The 22095-nt window shown below is 38.1% G+C and overlaps 2 protein-coding genes across 5 annotated transcripts in view; one reads left to right on the top strand and one right to left on the bottom strand.

Moving 5' to 3' along the window:
• Positions 1-22095, bottom strand: part of LRRC2 (leucine rich repeat containing 2) — a 165366-nt gene that overhangs the window by 133084 nt on the left and 10187 nt on the right. The window contains exons 1-7 of one of the 3 annotated variants that reach the window (XM_083817942.1): positions 17869-17995; positions 13113-13674; positions 12334-12410; positions 11227-11310; positions 7262-9919; positions 4453-4539; positions 3064-3195 (exon numbers count right to left, since the gene is read on the bottom strand). The exons of 1 other annotated variant lie outside the window; for it this stretch is intronic. In XM_083817942.1, coding sequence (XP_083674068.1) covers positions 3064-3090 — 27 coding nt within the window. In that variant the 5' untranslated portion in view covers positions 3091-3195; positions 4453-4539; positions 7262-9919; ... (2 more) ...; positions 13113-13674; positions 17869-17995. Of the gene's footprint in view, positions 1-3063; positions 3196-4452; positions 4540-7261; positions 9920-11226; positions 11311-12333; positions 12411-13112; positions 13675-17868; positions 17996-21461; positions 21513-22095 lie in introns of those variants that run through there. One more of the 3 variants, XM_083817936.1, reaches the window with a different exon arrangement.
• On the top strand, positions 5282-16660 carry LOC310889836 (protein FAM240B-like). 2 transcript variants are annotated; one of them, XM_083817966.1, is made up of 4 exons: positions 5282-5497; positions 12312-12454; positions 13781-13878; positions 14062-14575. In XM_083817966.1, the coding sequence occupies exons 2-3, from the start codon at positions 12315-12317 to the stop codon at positions 13857-13859; spliced, it is 219 nt and encodes a 72-aa protein (XP_083674092.1). In that variant the 5' UTR covers positions 5282-5497; positions 12312-12314; the 3' UTR covers positions 13860-13878; positions 14062-14575. The 2 variants fall into 2 exon arrangements, with proteins under 2 accessions (XP_083674092.1, XP_083674091.1); XM_083817965.1 differs by lacking the exon at positions 14062-14575 and adding an exon at positions 14584-16660 and having other exon boundaries at positions 5311-5497.

Here is a 22095-nt window from a genome sequence, read left to right on the forward strand (position 1 = left end):
GTATCATTTCCTTTTTCACATATATATATATTTTCATTTGAAATAACAGTGATCGTCTTTCAAGAATTATGGACAAAAGTTTCAAATCTTTTACGTAATATTAGGCATTTAAATTCATATTTAGAAAATGGTCTGAATGGTCTAACTGGCCAAAGCACTCACACTTGAAACATTCTTCTAAACCAATTTGTATTAGGAAAAGGAAGAGCAAAACATTTCTATTTGTTTTTATCCTCCTTCAAGTTTGGCTTTTTCACAGCTCTCAAGTGTGTGTCTCCAAACATATTCATATAGCAGGTATTGCAGCTACAGGAGCATAGCTTTTGCAGCACTCAGGATGCCTATGTCTGTTACTACGTAATGGCCCTGGGTCACTCACAGGCATCTTGTAAGTACGTGATCTTAATCTGCCATGACTTAAATTTTACTTAACACATACCTGGTACCTTTGTAATCTTGCCAGCAATCTTCACTCACTGAGGATTGTTTTAGTCAGAGACTTTTTAATGACAGCTTCTAAGAGCTAATGGTCAGTTTGGGTCTCAGTGTTTACAAGAAACATTGTGGTGACAACCTTTCACATCCGACATTACTTTTCATTACTGGGTTGAGTGTAAGAGTTAAAATCAGATTTTTCTCCAGGAAGAACACATGAGAGGCAGAATGGGCCCTCAGATCTCACATTCATGTTCTTCTAGGTCTCAGGTCCAACCCATCTAGTCAGGGCTGCCTTTTTAATGCTAACCGGTGCAATCTTGACAGGAGCCAAGAAGCAAAACACAATGTGTTTCTTAGTTTAGTTAATTGGTCATAATAAAGCACTGTAGGAGAACACTGATGTGCCCTGAGGGGTAAGACACACATATCCCTTCTCTCTGATACACTGATAGAAGGAAAATGAGTATATCTAAATATTTTTATTCTTGATCCAAAGTCTAGTTTTAGTTAAGTTAAAGCTGGGGGTACAGCTACAACTTCCTTGCGTTACTTTACACTGGGACTCAAACCACAGAGTTATTCATGACCATTAATTTTACTTTTTAAAGAATCAGGGATGATTCCTTAAGGACCTTAATCATCCTTCCTCCTACCTTACCTTCTTCCTAAATAAAATTTCTCAAACTCATCTAAATTAATACTGATAACAAAGTCCCTGTGGACCTTCAAAAATTTTCTGGAAGCAAGTCTGAAGTCTCAGACATCCCCAACTCATCCCATTTAACTTCATCTAACTGAAGTACCCACAATTTGGCTGTATAGGATAAAAATAATGCAACTTCATATCTATGAAAAGATATGCAGAAGGCTGCATTACCCCACTGAGATCCTGTTCATTTTCCATGGACTGTATGGGCGTAGAACAGCCCCAGCCTCAGTTCAAACAGCATGTGCACTGAAGCACACTGCTTTGTCTGATTTTAACAGAAGATCAAAAACCTCTTTCCTGCACTCATTAAATTGATGCCTGAGGGTGTCTGGAGCAACTGAGTTCCTAATGCTGGTGTAAGTAAGATGTAGTAAGATGTAGATGTAGTAAGATGTAAAAAACATCCAGGCCAGATTTGCAGGCAAATTCAAATCATCATCATAGAAGCCTTTCTGGACAGGTCCCTGTAGAAGTTCATTTGATGTGGACTTTAAGGTAGTTTCAAACACATGGAAATGCTGACAGAGAGTAGGTGACACCAGCAGCCTTTTTTCTCCTTTGTAGCAGAATTCCCCTGTAGTGCAAGGAGCCAAGCTAATTACATACACTTCCATGGGAAAGCAACTGTGTATCTAGCAGCTCCAGTGATTAAATTTCAGCCTAATGCAATTTAAACTACTTGAAAACCTTACATTCCTGGGAAAAGTAGAATCACAAAAAAAGCTGCAAGCAAGCAACTAACGGGAGAATTACGGAAAGGTATTAGTGGATCTTATAGTCTTGAAGCAGAGCACTGAAGATCTGAAAGTCTAACCTAAATGATTCTGTAATTCTTTATCTACTTTTTCATGTCTATGTCACAAAGGCAATACTACAATTGCAAATAAACACCAACCAACCACTATAAATGTTACAGATGTCGTGTAATTGGTGTCCAGAAGAAGTTTCATCCAGCTAATAAAACATGTCAGCTCTTCAATCTGCTGCTTTACTGACCTTGAGATCATCCTATAAGAGGTACTATAAAGAAAACAATTGTGTGTCATAGGCATGGAGGTTATGATATATGCACCATCCAGAATGCACTCAGAGGAAAAATCCAATGTAGATGAAAGGTATTCCTGTGTATTCCTATATCTACTTAATCCTTATTTTTTTTCTGTTATCTAAACTAGTCCCTGCTGATTTCTCACTGTCCAATCCAAGGCTTATCCCAGGAGAGGAAAAATGTTTTTGAAACTGTAGTGAAATTAATAGACTTTTTCAGTTGTCCAGACATGACATTTTTTTCCATAAACTTTAAACAAACATTCAGTGTCATATCCAGTAGGCAGGGCTAGAAACTTCTAAGCAGACGTGTTTTCTCCAGATGCACTTTCGGAGTTGCCATTGCAGGATAACAGGGTTCAAATCAATGCATGTGTGACTGGAAAGCAAGGAAACACCAGTCCTCCACACAGGCACGTGGCATCAGCTGTAGGACAGTCCCTAGAGAAACCTCCTGCCTGTTGTCTCACCATGCCTTACTCACTAGACCCACTGAACGACCCATTGTAATGGTTTTGAAGGACAGACTTTAAAAAACTCACACCGCATGTATTTACAGAAATATCTAAAACAGTTAATGATCATGGGAAAATATAAGCCTAAATTTCTTAGACTTTTACCTACCCTCTGAGTTATCTGCTCCATTCAGGAATTTGTGAAGCTTGGAGAGGGTTAATAAAACTACTCTGGCCAGTGTTGCTCCTAGACCAGGAAGGACAAGATCCATTAGTGACAGAAATCCCTCCTCACAACTTTCTGACAGTCATTGAATCAAACTAGAATGAGAAGGATGTGAATACTATATGCACAGTGAATAAAGAAAAAGACTGCCTCAACAACATGGTACAGTGTGTGCTTTAAAATCTTACCTCTCTGGAATTTATTTTCTCTAACATCACAGAGAAAAGATTATGAGAAGTTCACTTAAATAGAAAGTTCTTGTAGATTTTGTGAAATGTGAAATGCCTTCTCCTTTTGCCTCCTCCTCTTTAGCACCGTGTCTTAAAAAAAAAAAAAAAAAAAAAAAAAAAAACAAAGACAATGAAGAAACCAGGCTGACAAATTATGGCCAAAATGTACCAGATATAATTGTGTGAGAGTAAGAGTTTCCTTCTACTTTTATTTCTACCTCTCCCACACAAGACAACAGCACAGTAAGAACACAGAGGCAGAATTTGATTGCTACAGACAAGTAATACCCCAGGTGCTCCAGAGGTTTGCACTTTGTCAGTCATTTTACAGATTTTTCTAAGGCCTCTGCTAATGACATTAAACAGTGGTTTACAAGCACTTTTGCAAACTACAGATGAGTGCTGTCATATAAGCAGGTTATGTTAAACAGGTTTGAGGAGACTTGTTTATGAAGTAAAGAAAAACTGAGGTGCAAGTGAAAATTTCATAAATAATTTTCACTGCATAAAAGCCTACATGACAGCTGCAATGCTTTTGAGGGTGAAGTATGTCTTTTCAGTCACCTTCCACCTGATTATTTCTTCTGATCTGGGTAGCCCAGCAGAGTACTAATTCTGTCCAGGATTTCTGGATGCTGGGTGCCCATTTAGCTTGCATAAGACACATGAATACAGATCTATTGTTCATTGTAAATACAATCAGTGTGTATGCAATGTGTATCTAATATGCTGTAGATAACCTGAGTGTGTGCAATGTCTACCACACCAGAACATCTAATCTGCACAAATGCAGAAATATCAATACATCTAGAACATATCAGACCAGAAATATATGTTCTGGTCTGATGAAGCCTGGACACTGAAGTAACCTCCTGAATGGAGATGCTTGCAAAGGTTTAGGAAAGATGTTTTCTACATTTGACATTCAAAATAAAACTAATTTGTTGTAAATTGTGAAGTTACTGAAGTTCTGATACAAACTGCAGGGAAGAAATTATGCTGCTCTGCAGCACCGTGGTGCTCAGCATCATTGTTATATTCAGCCTAGGTACCCATCTGTCCTCATAATAGTGATTATTTTAATATTGACCGAGTACACTTTATTTGCTTGGGATTTCCAAAACCAGCCAGATTCTGATCTATTTTTCTAGATTTTCAGAGAATCGTGTTTGTCTTCAATGCAATGCGTATATCTGGAATTAAAATCTCTGAGAGCACAAACCTTTGCTGCTATCATATGTTCAGGCAAGTGAGCTTATTTCTGTGGTTTCATATGATATGCAGTGGGACAACATGTTGAAGAAAATCCATACTTTAATATGCCTTTAACAAGTTAAATAAACTGACCAGTACTTGGAATGAATTGGAATTTTCCTGTACAGAGGAAGGCTGCAGCTGTCAGGTTTTGCTCATGGTTTTCTGCTGTAAAGCTGTCTGGAAAATAAATAAATAAATAAATAGAAGAAAAAGGAGAGAAAAAAAAAAAAAGAAATATGAGCTACACAAAGCATCCATCTAATGGCTGCTGCTTTTGCTACTTGTGATCTGAAAAATGACAACAAAAGAAGGTTAAAATAATCAGCAGTGCTATAAATACTACTCAAGCCAGCAGTCACATATGGTATATTAGCAATGTAGATGGATTTAATGAAAACTGAGATCAGCTCACACATCTGTCATCAACCAAATCTACAAAATATTTTCCTCAGGAAATGAAATTTAATGATAGAAGTTCTCATCTCTAGTAGAGTTTTAACAACTCCAAATGGTAAAACTAGTGCTGGTTTAACGCATTCTGTCAGCTAATTTTAACCAAACAGACAATTCCTATGACTATTGCCTTGAAGAGAACAGATTGTGTGATAGGTCATAATCAAGCACACATCCTTAGATTAACAGCTCCAAAGTACTGCATACTTCTGTAAGTCACCCTGTAATGCAAAACCAAGTGTGATTTGTCACACCACTTCAACCTTCATTACAGCTAAGATAGTAGAGTGGAATTTTTCAAGCTTCACAGGATGAATATTAAAATGGATAATACTAGCATGCATTTTAAAGAATAATTCTCAGCACTTGCCAAGTCATGCTCCCTGAGGTATCTGCCAGTGTGGGAGGGATGCACGCTCTCAAGGGGGGCCTGTGTTTCATGGTCATCTCAGGCAGGGGGCTGCAAAGTTCATTAAATGATCTTATCTCACTACTGGTTCTGTTCAAAATAGCCTTGATATGATGAAGGATTTATGTTACCCCCACTTCAAATAAAAAGTACCGAGGGATGCATTTCATTACTGCCCTGTGACACTGGAGAAGCCAGGGCTGCAGTGGTAATATTCCTCATTTGTTTGTGTCACAAAGAGGATTTATTTGCAGGAAGAGTACAACTCCAGAGGTAAGTATTTTTTTTTTTTTAATAGCAATTTTTTTCACAATAATGTAAACAAGAAATGCATTTGTTCCCTAACTTTAATTCTCACAAAAGTATATTCTAGGAAAGATGAGAGCATGAGGAAAATGTCAGGGAAGAGTGCCCAGTTTAACAGCATCCTAAGGAAGCTGAGTAGCATTGATACAGAAAAAATATTTACAGGCAATTTCCATACCACAACCCTGGATAAAACACCAGGAGATGTAGCTGTACATTGTCAACTGATGGGCTTGAATGATAGCTAAGGTTACATATGCACTCCTCTTGCAAAGATTTTTAACAGTGATCGGCTACTGAGAGGCTTTTTAATTTAACAGCAGACACTTTCGCATGAATCAGAACCTGTTTCTCTTGCATGTTTTGTCAGAACTGAATGATCTAATGAATAACATGAGCCCCAGGCAAGATTTATCCACTTCTATGATCCTAGATCATCAAGCCCTCCTGTACTCAAAAATCAAACATTGAAACAAGACACGTTCAAGATCCTTGGTCTGCTACTAATAAATATTAATTTATGTTTTATACTTGATCTTATTAATTCAGCAACTTATAGGATCAGGCTTCAAATGTATCTGTCAGAGGGGAAAAATCTAGTGATTAGAAAAGATGTTAGATCATGTGAACAAACTACAGCTTCTTTAAATATGTTTTAAATGTTGAAAATTAAAAGCCAATGAGAGCTGGACAAATCTATAGAAAGTTCATGAAAGTCATTTGGATGTTCTGTGTTTTATGATGCTTATGAAAGCTGTTCACTCAACGCTTGGCTCTGTGCAACTGTCATCACAGCCCTGTCTGTGTCCTGATGACAGAATTTGTGGGAACACAGGCAGCCGTCATGGAGAACCAGATGCGGGGAGCGGGGGAAGCTGGGGAGCAGAGGGGTGCTGAAAAGATGCTCATGGGGAAGGTTGGTGAGATCAGTATGAACAGTCACAGAGAAATGCAGCTCCAGCAAGAAGGAGAAAAAAAAAGCCCAGAGAGTACAACAGAGCTGAGAAAATGACCTGGAAAGATGTTCAGAAAAGGAGGTTTGATGCAGCCAGATTAGGCTGGGTTGTGAAAACCAGAGGATTGGCATAGAAGGTAAGGGGGGCAGAAGGAGGAGCTCAACAGACATGAAGGCAGAGAATAGCTAAATAAATAAATGGGCACAAAAACAGAACAAGGATAGTAACAGATGAATTGATTACCTGGAGGGAAATAAAACTGTTGATTCCTCAAGTGTTTTGCTCAAAAGGCTTTAAGAATTTTGACACTCAGCTGGAGGACTGCTGAGCCCTCAGGTGCAGAAAACCAAGGCAGACAATGAGTTCCCTCCAGTTCAATTGTTCAATCATTCATGTATCTGATATCCAAGAAAGACTGAACACCAATGAAGAGAACCCAGCAGATGAAGAGGACAGAAGAAAATACTTTGTGTGTTGTGTTCAAAGGCATTGATACTGTCTCTGTAGCAGTATAATATGAAGACAGAATACAGCCACCAAGAATCATGTCTTTTTCATGTTTCATTTTTGTAAAAGTTTTATATGAGAAAAGGTCCAAATTTGGTAAAGCTCAATACATTTCAAGAAAGTTGTTCTCCAAAGCTGCAAAACAGGGCCAGAACCTTAAAGTAAAAAAACAAAACAAAACAAAACAAAACAAAACAAACAAAAAAAACCCTCTAGTAATCAGGAACAAGGAGAATGGCTGAAATGAGACTACTGCATGGTTGCCTACCTGCAAACATTTTGATTTGCATATTCCAGAACTGATTTGCTAGATGCACACCTGCTGTAACTCATGTATTCAGATAACTCTTATTAGTATTACTAAGACAGGTCAATGTGGTTGCCATTTTCATACGGGAAAAACTCCCATCACATGCAAAAGTCCAATTAATTTGATTGGAGCTTTCAGACAGAAAAAGACCTCCTGACTGAGCACGTCCTGGTAACACAGAGTGCTTCAAGGTCTGTAAAACTAGGAAAGACAGACGGTAGAATAAATCATTTGTCTAGAATTCACTTATTTCATTGCAAACTCCATACTTCACTCGTCAGAAAGAAAAGCATAGATTGATAACCTATAAGGCTGAAGTATAAATGGAAATAGCATAGTGTTGCACATATGCAAGCCATATATTTTTGCTGATGCAACACACTGCAGCATTTTCAAAAGAGACTAGGCTGGTTTCAGGGCCTTGTGTGCACCAGAAATCCCACAGGTTCATTGCTGACCCTGTCTAGCCAGCCTTGCTAGACCCTTTTGCTTTTTCTAGCCAACCTTGCTAGACCCTTTTGCTTTTTTTTTTGTTTTTTTTTTTTTGAGGTGCCACGTCCTGGCCTGTGCAGGCAGGCAGCCTCTGCCCTCCCAACATACTGTCTCATTCCTGCACAACACTCATGAGGCAGGCTGCATTATGCGAACTGCCACACAAACAGAGGGGTACAGGGGATTGATCTACTTTCTTCTGTCCCTAAAGAGTCCTTCAGACTCTCAAGATCTAAGTTAAATTTGAAACTGGTGTGCTTCCTCAGTCAGGCTCTATCTGAAAGCAAACCTCTGTTCGTCCTTTGAGATGTGAATTGCTGCCAGCTGCAGTAGCAGAAGATAAATGATATACCCAAGATCCAAGGCAAAAGAAGGAAATCATGTCTGCAATTTCAAGTCCCATTTTCTAAACTCAAAGCCAATTTCTTATTGTTTTAAAGTCAAACATCAGCATTAGCATACACAGATTCTACTCTCCTGTACCTCATGCAGTTTTTGATTAATCCAATGTCTGTATATAATAAACACAGTCACCAATGCTTGTATATAAAGAACACTGTCACTGAGCAAGGTCCATGAAAATGTAGATGGATAAAATATAGGATTATTTCTACAAAGATGCATAGCACCTTCAAAACTCTGAGTGATTGTGTTATGCCATACACAAGACAAGGATAAGAATAGCTTTCGTGATTCATGCAGATGTTTTGTAAATTGAAAAAAAAATCAACAAAAACAAGCAAACAAACAAACAAACCAATCTTACATTTCAAATAACAATTTATGGTCTACTATAGGGAAACAAATGAAAGAAAGAAAGAAAAAAAAATACCACTCGTTTCTTTACATACTGTTTTCTAGATAAGCAACTTCCAATTCTCTTCAAAAAACAATGTGTACATCTTGGTGTAATGGCTTCTCATAGAACCAGTAAGTTCCAGCTTCAATCTATTGATTTCTTTTACTTACAAAAGAGTCAAGATGTCACACTGAATTGATCTTACTTTCCTCTCTTTGTTCTACCAATACATTTTTTCAGTTCCAGATAACAGTGTCGGTATCACTGTTTCCCTACCTTTGTAAGATTTCCTTTAACAAATTGAGTCTAAATATTATCAACCTGTTCTAAAATGATTAAACCTAAAAATAAATAATCATGTCCATCTTGTATAAGATAAAGCCTTCCTAGAATTTATCTAGCTATTCCTTTCACCTGAGAACAACTGCATTTGTTCGGCTAGATAACAACCAGTGCTCTGTCAAAGATGATTACAGAGGAGAGTCTCTCATTATTGTCATATGGAAGGGTTGTCACTAGAGACTTGAATAAAGCTTAGTTTAGTCCTAGCTGTTGCACACTAGTTTAAGTCAGGCCTAACTGAAAGATCTATAAACGGGCTATTGGAACAGCCTATGTGATTTAACAGTGTATTTCTGCCAATTTGTTATAGCATACATATGGATTATTTATTCAGGATGCTTTGGAGGCTGCTTCCATGATGTCTTTCTCAATCTTCTCGTTCTCTGCTAAACAAGGTCCCTTTCATTTTCCACTTTGAAAAAGGTCCAAGCCATGAAAATAAACTGTACCCAGTTGATAATTGCTGGTGTGAAGCCACAATACAGGCTTAAGTCCTGGTACTTTCCTCCGGAAATAAAAAATGGAGAAGGAGAAGAAAATAGAGAGTTTTCATCACTGGCAAAAGATGTTAGCACAGAAACTGTATCTTGAGAGAAGTGAAATACAGGTAGACTAGGTTTGATATCACTGGTTTCCCACACAATCTTGAAGGCTTATGACAACAGCATTGAAATGAAAGGCTGGACAGAGTTGAATTCTAATGTCTATGTTCATGATGCATAAAGGCAAAGGAAACCAAGGAGGTTATTTTAGCAGAGTTGTTGAGGAGTTCTTGCAATCACTGAATGAATGGACTTAAATAGCAGGTTTGAAGTAAAAGGTAGTTTAGGGTAGAATGATTCTACAGCTGAGTGATAAGAATTGTGATGCATTGATACACTGGTGTTTATCAAGGATTTAGTGTTGCGATGTGGAGGGATCAGTAAAATGATGATGCAGAAATTCTAGTTTCAGCTTATAAGTATTCAAGTGTTGTCCACTGTCTGGAGGAAAGAAAACAAAGAGGAAGATCAAGGGCTGAGTATGAGAAAAATTCAACAAATTAAGGTATCCGTTTGTTAATGCAAAATAAAGTGTTAGGAAAGAAGTATAGGCTTGGACAATGGTCTTAATGTGCCTGAGCGAGCAAAAACAATTTCACTGATCATAAACAGAAAAGAGTATTGATGTATTTTATTGTACTGTTATTGCTGAATAACAATGAAGAGCAGCTCTCTTTTGCAGGGTTTAAAACTTTTCCTTGGGATTTTTTTTATTTTTTGTGGGGAAAGGGGTGACAGAAAGACATGTATATAAAAACATATTCAAGCCAGCATCAAGAATATATGCAATCAAACCAGAAGGCAGAACTTCTAAAACTGGTAAAGGTTGTGTGTATACTGGAAGTATTTACGTGGGCTCAATTATATATGGTGATGGTGGTTTGGAAATATGACTCATTCAGAAGAGCTGTTCACGCATATATATGGAGAAAAAGAAAAAAAAAGAAAAAAAAAAGAAAAAAAACCATCCACAGTAAGCAGGAATTTACATTCAGAAACAAGAATTTATTATATTTTAGGACCACTTCTGATTAAAGTAACATGGGGTGATTATTTCCTGGCAGTGTTTATTTTGGAGCATGAGGATCTGGGAATTTTGCCTGGTGTTCTTCAGAAATATTGTTATTCTCAAAGATTAAGTCCTGTGTTGAAAAGTCCATTAGTCTCACTCAGATGGCTGTCACTATTGCTTCTTCGTAACTGTCTAGATTACCCCTAGGTACACACTTAGAGAGGGTAGTAACTGCTATCTGGGAAAATGGGTTTGGCTTTGTATGATATATATGTGCAGATTTATAGAATACATATATCTTATGAACACACATCCTTATATTAAAAGAACTTTTGACCCAGAATTGGTTGTCCCTTAACACAACTGAAAATGTTCAGTTGTACTTGGAATTCACATTATGGACTGATGCTAACACATACATCCAGCAATAAGTTGCTTAAAACCTGCAAAAAATGCTCAGTAATTTAATTGAATTTATTTACTTATTTATGCAAAACCCAGGCTCAGATGCACAGGTTCTATCATTCAGAGAACACATGTTGATGTATGGGTGGTTTACAGGGAACCACAGTGAAGTCATAGGAAAATCTCAGAAAGAAATAAACCTCTTCAAAAGGCTACTTTTGTTCTCCACTCATAGTTTCTTTATAATGTGTCTTACAGTTTATCATAAAACAGTCAAATCTCTAAATGTAATTACGTAAAGATTACTGGCTCCCGATTTTGCTTTTCTTACCATGGCTGGCAAGGGAATGGCAGCAGCTCCTTCAAGCTTTTCCAAGCTAGCCTTGAGGAGCTTGTTTACAAGCTCTCTATGGCTCTGATTAAAATAAATTGCAAATAATTGCCATGAATTCAAACAATGCATGAGAGACCCCTAAATACTTGCTTAAAAAAAAAAAAAAAAAAAAAAAAAGCATCCTGGAAAATGTTTTAGTGCCACGTTCATAGAAAACCACACTGCAATTTGGAAAGCAGCAGCTGTATTTTCATTACATATTTACTAAAATTTTGAAAGTAATGATGTTTTTTTCTGGCTGGAATGTGAGATAAAAGATCTTGACTGTTAGCCCATAAGGAGTCATCCTGAGACAGACATTCTTTTTGTAGGGTAACATTTACTTCCAAATTTATCTTTAAGATGACATTAAATGAAGGAGGAAGAACAGAATAGATACAGGTATGTAAACACACAAAATGAAATTGCTCAGTTTTGAAAATTACATAAGAGGGTGAAGTATTGAATAAACACAGTGGATTTTGCAAGTCACCATCTTATAACTATATGTACATATGTATTTATGCATGTAAATTTTCTCTTCTCCTCCAGAAAATTACAGTAAATAATAAAATCATTAACAGTAAATCACCAGAGTTCTTTTTCTTCATTGTTTTAAGTTTAATCTACAAAGGTTATTTCATCATGTTATGAACAGAAAAGCTGTGAGAAAAATCCCACTAGATGTGACAATTTTTATATTTCTTTTCATTTTTGAGTACTATGAAATGTATCTTAATCTTTAAGCTAAAGAAAATAACAGAACTGTCCCACATTGTAAATTTAAAGATCACAGACAGACAGAGATGAGAAATATCTGTGGTTAACAGGCAAGAATTCAAATCACTGTAAACAGCATATCCGCAAGTGTCAGAGCTAGGAATAAGAAGTTTAAATTGTCTACTGTTATCCTTATCCTACATAAAAAACAGTGTGATCCTAACTCTGTGAAAGTCCAAAACATCAGCACTGTGCTTCAGCCATGTAAACATACATGGGACCAATAACTTGTAATAAAAGTGTTTCACATTTCTCTTTCACAGAAAATGAACAGTCAATACATACGTCACGAAGTGAGGGGATGTGAAACCAGTGACCTGAGAAACTTCTGGGAAAAGACTATTGAACAACAAACTCGGTATCTGCAAATTGAAAAAGAACGTCAGCAAAGAAGTGCCCTGACAAAGTAAGTAGTTTGCATTTGGAAGGATTATTTGAGTTTCCATTCTAATTCTTTTTAAAAGAAAAGTGGTACCTATATTAATATCATTTAATGAAAGCTGAAAGTAATGTTTATTTTCCTTAGATTTTTGGAAAATAATAAAGTTTCCCAAATTGACATGATAATGCCAATTAGTTTTAGCTATGTCTTCAGAGGATAAGAGAATAATTTACTCTTCTTCACTAAATGGGACCAAAATGTGGAACTTTCTGAAGTTATTAGGAAAACTTCTAGCAGTATTGTCTTATCTTAAACATCAAGGTTTTTTTTCAGAGCAAGGCTAGTGCACATGTGTACCTGGTTCCCTTTCTTTTTCTGTGGCTTTGCCAAGAATATAGGTTCCATTAATTCAGATGGTTTAATTTGCACAAGATCAGTCCATAACAAATCATATGGTCCAAGTGTTCTATCTGACCAAGACAACTGTCATCCATAGTTATACTTATTTTAATTAGTCATAATTGCCTAAATCAGACAAATCAAGAAAGACTAGTCTGCTGCAACATCAACAGTACAGTTTTACTTCACGTGAAGTCTTCTGGAGTTAAGTCACATGCAAGGATGGGTATTTTGACTTGGGATCATTCAAAAAGAAAGCATTTATTCAAAATTCCCCTCATACCTCTCTTTGAGTTAATGTTTAGCAAAATACGGGACTTGCATTAATAACCCTGGAAGAAAGAACACTGCAGTCAGTCTCTAACAAGTTTTACCTGTTTTTAAATCCTAATTTTAACATTTCAGTTTCTCTGATGTGAAATTTCTGCCTTTTCTTTTTAAGGCAGTTTTCTGTAGTATCTAGATACTACCAGAAAATAAAACAAACTTCCAGCTATCAGCTAACAGTCAGTTAACCTGTAGTTAACTGATCTATCACCAATTTCAACACGTGCAGTATTTCTAAGCCGCATAGTTCACAGGAGCCTCTATACAGTTCTTTACTAATGTGTTTCCGAGGAGGGGAACTGGGGAAACGTTGGGTGATGCTACCCACCAGGTGGCAGCAGGCAATCTCCAGTGGAGATGACAAGTCACTCCGGCAAAAAGAGGCACTTGAGGGAGGACGACACGGGATATGAAGATGAACCACAACGATCAGGTGAGCCAGCATTGAGATTTAAGAACTAATCCTGAACTTCCATCCAGTAAAATTCTCTACGTGGGCAGAACAGTTTTCATGGCAACTGGGGAAAAGATCGGTATGATAGCATCAGTGGGAAAGATGAAGAGTACAAATCTGCTCCCTGTGAAAAAAAAATGGGACAATCTGACTAGAGTTTCTGTCTTTAGGCTCAGAAATGAATGGATGGAGAGGCTGGAAAAACGGATAAAGATGTTGAGGACCCAACCTGAAGACCCATCTAGCTGAAGATCTACATTCATTGCATGTATGGGGAAAAAAGAAAATAGTTTTGTAGGAGAGCATGGTGGTGTGATTCAAAAGCTCAAGTCAATTTTAGTTTGTGGCTTACATGAGCTACAAATAATTAGCTGTCTATTAGAAGCTTCATGTGTAAAATGTGTATTGCTGCTTTTAATATTATGTATCCATCCCATTATTTGATAAACAGAGATTGAAGCACTCTGGAGTCTTCAAGACTAACGAATCATGGTTCACTGAGCTGTGGATGCTTGGGAAAAATACAGTTCAGCTACATAGCGTTCAGCAAAAGCATTTCCTGGACATTTTATTTTTCTCTCTCAACTGATGGTAATTTAATGAAATGGTTTTCTTTTTAATGACTGGTTGAGTGTTTCTGGTTTTGTTTTTGTGCTTTAAATACAGCAGAGCCCTTCTCAGACTAAGGAAGTGGGGACATATGCAAAAATGCTATCACATACAAGATCACAAGTAGTGTTCAATTTGTTAGGTGTAACATATTCTTGCTTCTGTATTAAATACCTGTAAGGCCATTAATAAATATTCTGAGAAATAGACTCTGTGATATACCAACAAGAGTTGCTTTATTTGTTAACCTACATTATCTAACTTGAGATGCTATACCAGCAAAGTCAAAATGACTTGAAGTTTGGGGGATAGTTCTGGTACCCAAACCAACTTGTCTAGAACTGGTCTGATATCTCTTCCACAGAGCAACCTGGTGCACCTTCACAGCTGCCTGTCATCATGAGTGACAACCACACTTTTTGCTCTAACCTGGTGAGACCCAGTAAATATTCCTTCGCAACCACTACATTCAGAAATGCAGCAAGTTTCATCTTCCAGATTTGCCATTAGTCAGAACTGTTTCTAGTTCCCTTCCCAATGCTTTATGAAGATGTGACATTTCCTGCAACAGTATCAACGCATATCAATAGGCTGTTATAATAAAACTGCTTCCTTTTTAGAGTGACTGCTTTGTTGCTACCAGAATGTGTGAGGTATTATATAGAAAAATGGGTAGTTCTGAATACTCTAAAAATCTATTTCCTCAATTGCTTAACCTTTCAGTCCCTCTTATATGAGCATTTCACTAGTTCTCTGGTAATTTACATTGTTTCACAGTAAAGATTTGAATTGCCAGGGGACAAGAAGAGAACAGAGGAAAGGTTTGTGGTTTTAAATTATTTAGAACATACGTTCTTTTAAAAGCAAACCAAAAAATTCAAATGTTATTTGTTCCATCTTTATACATCACCTTTTAAATTTACTTCTGTGTGTCCCAAGGTCAAATCAGATCTATTATGGGAATTTAGCCATGTAAATAATGTTTGGGAAGCCTGAGAAATCCATTAAAGCATGAAAAAAAGATGACCTTGAAACATGTGCTCAGAAATGAAGACATCAGCAGGTACATCACCAAACTGGAGAGCAGAGTTTGTCCGGCAGCTGAAAAAGCTGCTAAACTCATATTCTTAGCTGGACCTTTTTTTTAATCAATTTTTAAAGCAACTGGAAATATACATTCTTATCCAATCCAGAGGATAACAGCATATTTACAGTATAACTGTAGAGGGATGAACAATCCCCATGTAGATACACAGGTTAATGACAGGTGTTAGTAAAAGTTAGATTACTTTAAAAATGCCAGTTCACACATCACAGTTCTCCCATTGTCTGTCTGTGTTCTATGCTTACTGAACTTCAGTGCACAGCAGAATTGTTTTTATACCACTTTGATTGGAATTATAGCTGGAACTGAGGTGAGAACAACATTTTCTGTCCCCTTACTAATTGTGTAAGTGAAAGCACAATGTACAAAACAGAAGAAATCACAGTTTGTGTATTTTAAAAATGAAGGAGTCTGAAATAGTTTTTTCTTTGCATCTCACGCAGTTCAGATCCTTCTCCCCTCTTTCTCATAAAGTAAGTCAAAATTAAGAAAATCTATGGGAAGCCAGAAGAAGAATTGCCAGGAAGAGATTACTTTATAGACCATAGTCTGCCCCACTTACCTCCTTGCCCAGTCCTTCATTGCACATCTCATATGATTATGTCACATATTCTTTGGAATATGTACTATCAAGAAATAAGACACCAGAATCATCTTTTCAAAGTGATAATATGGAACTTATTTTGTCCAGACTACATCTTTTCCAGCCCAAGGCCAGGAGGATTTCTAAGAACATATTTCCAGAATTAAGCCACTTTTCTCCTGAGCTTTACAATTTCACCTTTAGTGTCTAGATGAATTATTTCAGGTTCAGGCTTCACAGTGTTAGATTCAGGAGATAGGGCCATGTAATCTTTATCTGGGTGTTAGCAATACATTTAGATACAACCTCCATCACTTTTGCAGGGGTATTTACTTTGGAGAGTTTTAAATTACTATCAATAAAAATTATATACTTATATATGTATATATACATATATATAAAAGAAAACATACCCACTGAAACAAATGCAATCTAGAATTAATCAGCAAAAATGAAGAAGTGCAATAACATTAAAATTCAAATCTAAATGTCAAGAAAAAAACTTAATCAGAAGCTAGGGCAGACTCTATGATGTAAGTGGCTCCAGGAATTTGAAAACACAAACCTATAAATCTTTAACTTATCCTGAGGGTTACAAAAGAAATTAAAAGTCAAAAAAAAAAAAAAAAGTAAACTGCAGTTTCTGTGAGACTCAGAAATAAGGAGTAGAGAAACCTCACCATAACTGTAGAAAAGAACTAAAAAAAAAAAAAAAGAGCTAAAAGAAAAGAAAAAAAAAAAGCTAAAAGAAAATAATTAGAAAAGCTAAAAATGGATAAAATCATCTGAGATTAATAAAATCATTATGGTTACAGTGGATGCTTAAATGCTCTTCAGACCACTTTTCACTATTTTTCAAATATTTATAAAACAGCTCCTTGAAGAAACACTTAATTTCTCTTGATTTTCTTCTATCCATATTTTCACTTTGCTTTTGAGTGATTTGTAATTAAAATGTGATAGATACTTGACTATCATCTTAGCTTTCATTATTTTACCCTTCCTTTGCTTCATCCTGACACTGAGTAGCAAAAAAATGCCTGTCACTTTCTCATTGTAAATGCAAGGTACCTAACTGTTTGATAAAGCTTTTAACACTGACAAAAATCAAATGTAGTAAAGTTTTATCATCCTCTGATACAAGCACTAAATGATCTGGACCCAAGTCTTTAAATACTATTTATGGGAAGTACACTGCATTCTAGCTCAAGAGTGACAAGATACCCCATTTTAGCTGTATTAATGGCCTTTCTAGTGTATGGATAAGGTGTGACAGCTGTGAAGAATGATTCTGACAGTAACTTAACAGACCACTTAGCAGTTTAGCCCAAATCAAGACAGCTTAAAAACAGTTCTTTGTTCAGTAGTCCCTCCTGACCAATGTCCTTTACTAATCAAGGAGGTTGTCTCTGAAGCTCTCTAATTAAGGAGCAAATCAGCATAACTCAGACACTGTGGCCAATCGTTGAATTTGAACAAATGGTGGAAGTCAGGCAAAAGACAGGATGTCTTTTTGTTGAGGTGGTAGAGACAAATCAGGTAAATGGTTAAGCTATGGCTGGGTGAAGTGCCTGGCCCTGTCACAGCAGAATCTGCAGTGAAGCCTGTCCAGCATCTCACTGCAGAAGCATCCAGAAAATTGTGTTCAGCATGACCCAACATTATATGTTCCCTGTGGTACAACCACTTCATCTTCATGTAGGCATCTACATGTCTGTTTGGGCTTTTGGCGACATTCGCTGAAGAGGAGATTGACCTATTGGTCAATTCTGAGGTGTTTAAAGTTGGCAGCACTGAAATAAACCCACTATACAATACCAAGTCGACCTATCATATTCTGTATTTACTGTAGCAGTAAGTACAAACAAGTTATTCTGCCCTCAGAAAATCTACATGCTGAGGATTTGGATCCTGTTATACAAAAGCAACATGAGAAATAACACCTGCCATATACAGATTACCTTGTAAACTGGACAGAAAGAGTGGAGGGGGAGTGGAAGGATGGGCCAGAGTCAGAGGTCAGGGAAGAGCCATACTGCCTGGGGTCAGGTACCAAGTCAATGTCCAGTTGATCCACACATTGGATAATGGGCCCCATGTTCACAGTAAACCAGCCCCCCAGCTGGAACCAAAGTCCATAGTTTCTTCTAATAAATGTGCCTGAAAAAATAAAAACATCCTGAACCCAATCCATGACAGGTGCCATGGCTATGCAAAATATACTGAACGTTGAGAAAATCACACTACTTGTGTAGCTGGATTCTCACTATACAAATTTGAGGAAAACGAAGAGTCTGATGCTACTGGGATGCCAGACTCATTAAGAGCACAGTGAGATCATTAAATCTGGAGAAGCAGTATTGATAGATATCTTTTGGAAGGGAAGTTAAGAAAGATGAAGAAGGGATACTATACCAGAAGGGCTTAAAAGGGGTTCAGATGAAGGTCTAATATTGATTACAGGTTTTGCTGTTTTCAACTCATCCTTCTCACCTTTCTGTGTTACACATGAAGCCTCTCCTAGACAACACCGCTGGTGTTAAACATGCACATGCTTCACACATGGTCTGTAGTAACTTCTCAGTGGAAGCTATATTTGAGATATATTTAGACCCTATGACATGATGTTTTGAGGGCCTTTATTCAGAAAATGCATCCCCCAGCTAAAATCTGCAGCCACACTTTTCTTGCATAAATAGGACTCAGTTTCATAGAATCATAGAATTTGGATTTGGGTTGGAAAGAACCTTAAGGATCACCCAGTTCCAACCCCTCTGCCATCGACAGGGATGCCACCCACTAGATCAGGTTGCTCAAAATCCCATCCAGCAAGGCCTTGAACACCTCCAGGGATGGGGCATCCACAGCTTCTCTGGGCAACCTGTGCCAATGCCTCACCACCCTCTGAGTAAAGAATTTCTTCCTTATATCTAATCTGAATCTACCTTCTTTTAGTTTAAAGCTATTACCCCTCGTCCTATCACTACACTCCCTGATAAAGAGTTCCTCTCCAAGTTTCTTGTAGGCCCTCTTTAGGTACTGGAAAGCTGCTATAAGGTCTTCCCAGAGCCTTCTCTTCTCTAGGCTGAACAACCCCAACTCCCTTAGCCTGACTTCATAGGAGAGGTGCTCCCACCCTCTGGTCATTCTCATGGCCTTCCTTTGGATTTGATCCAAAAGGTCCATGTCCTTCTTGTGCTGGGCGCCCCAGAGCTGAATACAGTGCTCCAGGTGCGGTCTTGTGACAGCAGAGTAGAGGGAGAGAATCACCTCTCTTGACTTGTTGGCCACTCTGCTTTTGATGCAGCCCAGGATACAGTTGGCTTTCTGGGCTGCTAGCGCGCATTGCTGGCTCATGTTGAGATTCTCATCAACACACACTCCCAGGTCTTCCTCCTCAGAGCTGCTCTCCATCCATTCTCCACCTGGCCTGTATTTGTGCCTGGGATTGCCCTGGCCCAGGTGCAAGATGTTGCATTTGGCCATGTTGAACTTCATAAGGTTTGGGCCAAACTGCTTCTCATCCTACAAACTAGACTGGAAATAGAGTCAGGGTTGATGAGGAACATGCAAATCCACTACAAAATATGTCAAAATATAGGTATATTTTTGAATGGGTTTTGAATTACTAGGCCTGGATTTATCCCACGTAGGATGAAAATTTAATTCTGAGCATGGCAGTCTGAAGACCAAAGATAACAGAGTGCCTGCAATAAGGAGTGAAAATCAAACCACAGAGCCCAAAAGACATGTTCTATCTGAAAGCCCCCAGAGGAGTCAGCTGTGACATACTTAGCTCACTGCTCTTTTAACCTTTTCAAGACAGTTCTCTGTTGGCAACCTGTGGTCTGTGGCTGCTGGTAGCCTTTTGGAGAGTTAGTCCTGTAGAGGGACAATTTATAAAGTGCCATCATGGGATACCTCACTTAAATCTCTTAATTCACTCTTCTACCAACACAATCTACTTTCTGTTGTGATTAAATATAACATCCTCAACCTAGCCTACACTTCCACGACTCATCCTACTTCTGTGATATGTATTACTAACACAAGCACTCCAAAAGCATTCCTCACAAAGCAAAAAGTCCCTCATCTCTTCATCCTCCTCTGCAACCATTTTTTCATTAGTGAGCACAGTGCAGAATGTTGGCTGCAGCTGCTTTAAAAGCACTGAACATTTCCCAGAGGTTTGATTTTATTCCCACCTCACTCCTTGCACATATTCCTTTTCATAATCTCACCATTTTTCCATCCCACAGGGTTGAGTGGAATAGCCCTGGTGTCAGAGGTCACTGGTCAAGTTTACACTGAGATTTGAGTGCTTTATATTTGTGACCTTTTGCCCCTTCTCCACTTTGGGAAGGAAAAAGAACAAATCCACAAGCAGCCTAATAGCAACCTGCCAACATTCACTGTAGAGAATAGGGCTGGTTTTGAATTGTAAAACCAGTAGAGAATTTTCAGGCACTGACTGACTGCTTTAAAACTCACCTACTACCTCTAAAAACAGGGAGCAAGCATAAAGTCATTTAAATAGTTTTTCTTCTCTTTATTCTGGGAAGAGAGTTCAATACCAAATTCCACCCGAGAACAAGTTTTTATGGACAAGTAATAAAGTCCTTTGAAACTAGGGGATTATAATAGAAATGCTGACACAGCCTTATCCATGGGCAGCAGAGAACAGTGCTGGTATAATTACTCAATGCAACCTATAATCTTCATGGTGCTCTAAGTCAAAAGGAAAATGAGAGGCTTTGCATAATGCTGAAAATCTATCAGGGCTTTGATGTTGCTCTAATCCTACCCTGCCTAATAGTTCATTTAATGTCCAAGGGAATGAATGCAAGTTAATGTGTCATTTAAGATTATTGTAATTAGAAAAGTTAGAGCAGAAACAAATGGAAAAAAAAATCTCTGTTTGACTTGATTTACCCAAATTAAATGCTGTTGTCAGAACATCTAAGCAGGGTTTCATGATTTAGGTAATGTTTTAAGGGAAGGCATGAGACATTATCAAGTTCTCTATTGAAAAAGAAAAGCAAACAAAAATCAGCATACATCATCTTTGTACTGGTTGCAGATTATAAGTAGGCAATGTTACACTGAAGACCAAATTCTGAGATAGCCTTTTTACCCACAGAGAGCAGCCTTAAAACTGATAATGATCTGTGCCAAAGGCCAGAGCAATGGGACTTTGTGAATGGTCCCATGAAGTATCAGCTTCCACCCCAAAAGGAGCAGTGCAAATGGCTACTCAGTGGTTACTAAAGATACGCATGTGTAGATTTGCATACTGAAATGGTACCAAAAGCCCCTGGCACCTTTATTCAGCCCTCATGGTATAACACAATAGCCCCAAAGCAGTCATATTAACAAGAAGCAGCAAGCCAGAAATATAGACTCTCTTATACCAGCCTTTGGGGACAGACCTCCTGGTCTGTAGAAACAGAGACCCTTTAAACCGGCTCGTTCACAGAGCAAAGAGGAGCAGCTGAGCTCAAGAGGAACCCTGCCGCAGAGTCCAGGCCCTTAAGAGACAAGAGAGCCTGCTTACCCCATGTCCATCTCTCAGCTCTGAGATCTCTCATGTATTGTAGAACTCTTGAGGAGAGCATTGTTCCAGTCTTTAAGGTGGAAGCTGAGTGGAAATCTCAGAGGGTCAGGACACCTGCCTTTTCATGAAGATTCCTCAACACAAGTTTACAGGGTGATCTTCGGCCTGCACTTTAAGGAATAGGTGAGCAGGCAAATACTAGTGCTGCTCCTAGTACCTCTCAGAGCCATGAGCTCTGCCCTCCCCTCTAGCCACCCCCACTTCCCTCCTTGTGTCAGGAGAGCTGCTGGGGAGGCTGCACAGTGAAGCACGTCAGAGAACTCATCCAGCTGAAATAAATAGATATACACACATTTTTGCTTGGATGGTTTTCAGTTAGATCTGCTCCCTGATCTGATTTTCTCCCCTCTCACGTAATGGTAGAGGAGTCGGGGTGCTGGCAGCATGGCTGATGGAGGGCAGAGCTACACAGCACAACACCCATCCTAGTGTTTTAAGCCCAGGTTTCAGACAGAATTCTTTCTGCCCATGTCCAAGCTATTTAATATGCTACCTCCAGTCTGAAAACAAAAAACAATTAACAGTGGTTAAAAAATAATGAAATCCAAAACACCAGTGACATTTACCTAAAATT

Source organism: Anser anser (assembly GCF_964211835.1).
Source record: "Anser anser genome assembly, chromosome: Z".
Classification (NCBI taxonomy): domain Eukaryota; kingdom Metazoa; phylum Chordata; class Aves; order Anseriformes; family Anatidae; genus Anser; species Anser anser.